The 4,679-nt window shown below is 45.0% G+C and overlaps 1 protein-coding gene across 1 annotated transcript; it reads left to right on the forward strand.

Annotated features, from left to right (window-relative positions):
* The first annotated feature begins 661 nt into the window (after positions 1-661).
* On the forward strand, positions 662-4,377 carry LOC147334080 (Fc receptor-like protein 5). The gene is made up of 5 exons (XM_086286702.1): positions 662-739; positions 1,548-1,583; positions 1,710-1,973; positions 2,284-2,529; positions 4,251-4,377. The coding sequence occupies exons 1-5, from the start codon at positions 709-711 to the stop codon at positions 4,361-4,363; spliced, it is 690 nt and encodes a 229-aa protein (XP_086142828.1). The 5' UTR covers positions 662-708; the 3' UTR covers positions 4,364-4,377.
* The last annotated feature ends 302 nt before the right edge of the window (positions 4,378-4,679 follow it).

Consider the following 4,679-nt stretch of genomic DNA (forward strand, 5'->3'; position numbering starts at 1 on the left):
CCCTGAACGATTACCGGCCAGTTGCACTGACCTCGGTAGTAATGAAGGTGTTTGAGAGGTTGCTGAAGAACATCATCTCCTCCTCCATCCCAGACACCACAGATCCGCTGCAGTTCGCCTACAGATCCAACAGATCCACAGAGGATGCCATCGCCCACGTCCTACACACCACTCTCAGCCACGTGGACAAGAAACAGGGTAACTATGTGCGAATGCTGTTTGTTGATTACAGTTCAGCGTTTAACACAATAGTGCCCTGCAGACTGTTCACAAAGCTGAGGGATCTGGGACTTAACAGCCGTCTGTGTGCATGGGTGTTGGACTTCCTCACTGGCAGAACTCAGGTGGTGAGGGTGGGCAGGTGCTTCTCCAACAGCATCAACATCAACACAGGAGCACCTCAGGGATGTGTCCTCTCGCCACTGCTCTACTCCCTCTACACTTCTCTGCATGTGTTCAGTGTGTTCAGAGGGCCTCAGTGTCTGAATGGTTCCAGTTCAGCTCCATAACAGCAGCGTCCCTGGTTTGATTCCTGTGTTTCAGCTCATATCTGCCTCTCTCACTGAGGGGACGTCCACTACATGGAAAGGAAATACTTCTCACCTCTGTGTTTGAACCAATAGAAAGCTGGTGCTCAGAGGAAGAGGGCGGGCTTTACTTGGTGTCAGTGACAGAAATGAAAAGAAGCTCAAATGAGTGAGAAGGACGATGAAGGAAACATCTGTGCTGTGTCTGCTCTGTAAGTAGAATCTCTGTGTTTGTTTGAATTCTTGTACTTTGACTGTCTGCTCTCCTGATAACTGATGATGGAGGTGAAGACATGAAAAACAAATCAGGCTGAATTCAAGTTCAAACACCACGAGGACCAACTGCAGGTCTGAACTGACTCTTTATCTTTGCTCAGGAGTCGAGGAAACACAGCAGGCAGTGAAAAGATCAAATCATTCACTCATTATATCAACACAGCTGCACAGAGGACACATGACTTTACTGTGTTATTTAAATGCTGTGGATATTTTTTATATACTATGGGTGTTATCAGGGCACATAATTACTGTGATAACATTAAGAGCTGCTTTTGAGATAGAAACAAACAGAGTTACTGATGAATTTATGAGTGAAAAGCTGAAATAAAATGTTGGTGTTTGTGTGAACAGAGCAGAGGACAGACCTTAGTTCAGTACTAGTTGTTTGTATGTATTCAGTGTAACTATAATGTAACTTGAAGTACTTCCTTGTTCTACAGTAACTCCAGAAGCAGCTCATGAAGCATGAAATGATGTGATCAGTTTTATTTAATAATTCTGATCATCGAGAAGTTGAAAAGTGAAATCCTGGAGTCTCTGGTTTAGTACGAGCAGCTTTTTGCTGACCTGGTTTAGATCCACGTTTCCTCTGACAGGAAGATCAAACTGGGCTGTAGGCGACACAACATGGAGAGTTTGATGTTTCTGTCTTAGAGGGAAACATCAAATAATACAAAGTTGTTCTGAGTGATCACCTTTGTGTGTTTATGTCAAATCAACCTGAGTGTTGTTTCTCTTTAGTTCTGATCTCACTGCTGAGCTGCACAACAAACCAAGGTCAGTAACCTTCTTCTGTCACAGTTTAAACCTGATAAACTCTGACAGGTTTCACACATTTGGATTAAAACTTTCAGTAAAGATCTCAAAGACGTGATCATCAGTTTTTCATTGTAACCCTCACAGCTCGTCTGACTGTGAGTCCCAGCAGCTCTCAGATCTTTAAAGGAGACTTTGTGTCTCTGAGCTGTGAGGAGGACGACAGCTCTGCTGGATGGACTCTGAGGAGAAACGCAAGCAAACAACAGAGGACTCAGTGTGGAGATGGGTGGGGAGAAGGTGCTGGTTCTTCCTGTACCATCAGTATAACGAAACAGCATGACAGTGGAGTTTACTGGTGTGAGTCCAGAGAGGGTCCCATCAGTAACATGGTTAACCTGACAGTCACTGGTAAGCTGAGTGTGTGGAGTTAGTGTTGATGAAGCTGTGTGTAAATGGATGAAATGCTGTAGTTTGTCTCTGAAGCTGTACTTCGCCTTAGAAATAAGGCGAAGTACAGCTTTACTTTGCTATAGCTATGTGCTATAGTTTACTCTTATTAGTGGTTTTTACCTGTGAACATAATTCCACACTTATATGACTCTGATATTATAGTGTTAATTGTTTTATTCTTTTATTCTTTTATGTAAAGCACTTTGGCATGCCCTTGGCTTTTAAATGTGCTCTATAAATAAAGATTGTTGTTGTTGTCTGTGTTGAGGTGGATCAGTGATCCTGCAGAGTCCTGTCCTCCCTGTGATGGAGGGAGATGACGTCACTCTGCTCTGTAAAACAAAGACCACTCCCTCCAACCTCACAGCTGCTTTCTATAAAGATGGCTCCCTCATTGGGGATGAGACTACAGGTCACATGACCATCCAGCATGTTTCCAGGTCTGATGAAGGCCTCTACAAGTGTGACATCAGCGGTCATGGAGAGTCTCCATCCAGCTGGATCACTGTCACAGGTGACACACTCACCTGTCTGTGTTTCTGCAGCTTTCAACATTCTCCAAAAGTTGATTCTGTTCATCTGGACGTAGCGTTTTGTGGGAGAAACGTTTCGTCACTCATCCAAGTGACTTCTTCAGTCTCAGCTGACGGCAGGTTTCCCCAAACTTATAAACAGTACATTTGCATAATGAATGAAACCAGCCCACTGAAGGAACAATGGGCTGGGAGGTCAGTTCCTTGATCATAATTATGCAAATTCACATGACCACTGACCAAAACCCATTGATCAAAACCCACTGATCAATGGCCATGAGTACCATTCACAGAGAGTTGGGGAATGGCTGCAATCACAGCATTGTAAGATGATGAAAGATGTCCCCTTAGGCCCCCTCCTCGATTCAGAGATGGTCTTTCCCTTTTCACGTAAATGGCCTCCTTGACTCCGCGCTCAAACCAGCGTTCCTCCCTGTCCAGGATGTTACATCCTCATCATTGACAGAGTGTCCACTGGCCTGTAGGTGTAAATAGACTGCAGAGTCCTGGTCTGACGAGGTAGTTCTTCTGTGTTGTACCATCCGCTTCGCCAGAGGTTGTTTGTTTTCCCCGATGTATAAATCCTGGCAATCCTGCACTTAACAGCGTACACTATGTTACTCTGTTTGTGTCGGGGGACCCGATCCTTGGGGTGGACCAATTTTTGGCGCAGCGTGTTTTGGGGTTTAAAAGCCACAGAGACACGGTGTTTAGAAAAAATGTGTCTCAACTGCTCCGATACTCTGGACATATATGGGATCACTACAGGTTTTCGCTTAGGCAGCGGTTGTTCTTCTCTCCTGGATCGGCTGGAGCTTTCTTTAGGTGCCTTTCCAGCTTTGACAAAAGTCCAGCTGGGATAACCACATTTACTCAGGGCCTTCTTGATGTGCTGTTCTTCTGCCTCCCTGGCCGCTGTGTCAGTGGGGATGGTGTTCGCTCTGTGTTGTAGCGTCCTGATGACAACCAGTTTGTGCTCCAGTGGATGATGAGAGTCAAACCTTAGATACTGATCCGTATGTGTAGGTTTACGGTACACGTCAGCTTTTAGATGTCCCCCATTACTGATGGAAATCTCACAGTCTAAGAAGGCTAACCTGACACTTTTCATATCCTCCCTGGTGAATTTGATGTGTCGGTCCACCGAGTTAATGTGATCCGTGAATTGTGGTACATCCTGAGATTTGATTTTCACCCAGGTGTCATCCACATATCTGAACCAATGGCTTGGTGGTGTTCCAGGGTAGGATAGCAAAGCCCTCTTTTCCACTTCTTCCATGTACAAATTGGCCACGATGGGTGAAACTGGGGAGCCCATGGCACACCCACGTTTCTGCCTGTAGAACTGACCCTTGTATGTGAAGTAGGTGGAATGAAGACACAGTTCCAGAAGCAAACACACTTGGTCGATGCTGAGAGTGGTCCTGTTGCTGAGGTTGGGGTCATCCTGTAATCTCTTACGGACTACCTCCAACGCTTCTGTGACTAGGATACAAGTGAAGAGACTTGGAGATGTTATAGGTGACCGAGTTGATCATACAGACAATCGGTCTCATGACGTTTCTCCCACTAAAAACGCTACGTGCCGATGAACAGAATCAATATTTGGAGATTTACTTACCTGAATGATTGAGCATGTATCAAGAGGTTTCAACATTCACAATGTGACGAGAACTTAATGAGTGCGTTTGCTTTATTTTAGACAAACACACCACCACACCTACATCCATCTCTCCTCCATCATTCTCTCCTCCTGTTCTCTCTGTGTTGTCATCTGTTGGATCAGTCTACTGGTGTTATTGGTTCTTCTGGTGAGACAAGATGTTGACAGGAAACCTGAAGGTGAGACTCACGTCATCATTAACGGGTCTGTGTTGATGCTGATGAAGGAGTCAGTTCAACAGTGCAGCTCGCTGACTTGCTGTAGCAGGAGTAAAATATCTCAGAATTGTTCGATTTAAGTGAGGCCCATCTGCATTTTCTTAGAACCACATGTGGTCGTGAACAATGATGGAAATTCACCTTTTATGAACCATTCTAGACAACTTCAGCTTGTTTCCTACTCTGTTAGCATCTGTGATGCCGGATGGCAGCTGTTGCATGTAGTTTGCTAGCTGTCATATAGACTTGA

This window comes from Aulonocara sp. 'chitande type north' Nkhata Bay, linkage group LG3, assembly GCF_057382095.1.
Source record: "Aulonocara sp. 'chitande type north' Nkhata Bay isolate Kocher_YH1m ecotype deep benthic linkage group LG3, A_spYH_male_GT1.1, whole genome shotgun sequence".
NCBI classification, from domain to species: domain Eukaryota; kingdom Metazoa; phylum Chordata; class Actinopteri; order Cichliformes; family Cichlidae; genus Aulonocara; species Aulonocara sp. 'chitande type north' Nkhata Bay.

What these genes read in the sequence shown, in the direction of transcription:
- LOC147334080 (XM_086286702.1), top strand. Translation starts at nt 709, where the DNA reads ATGAAGGAAACATCTGTGCTGTGTCTGCTCT. An exon ending in GAGCTGCACAACAAACCAAG is followed by an intron (nt 1,584 to 1,709) that starts GTCAGTAACCTT and finishes TAACCCTCACAG; the next exon opens with CTCGTCTGACTGTGAGTCCC. An exon ending in GGTTAACCTGACAGTCACTG is followed by an intron (nt 1,974 to 2,283) that starts GTAAGCTGAGTG and finishes GTCTGTGTTGAG; the next exon opens with GTGGATCAGTGATCCTGCAG.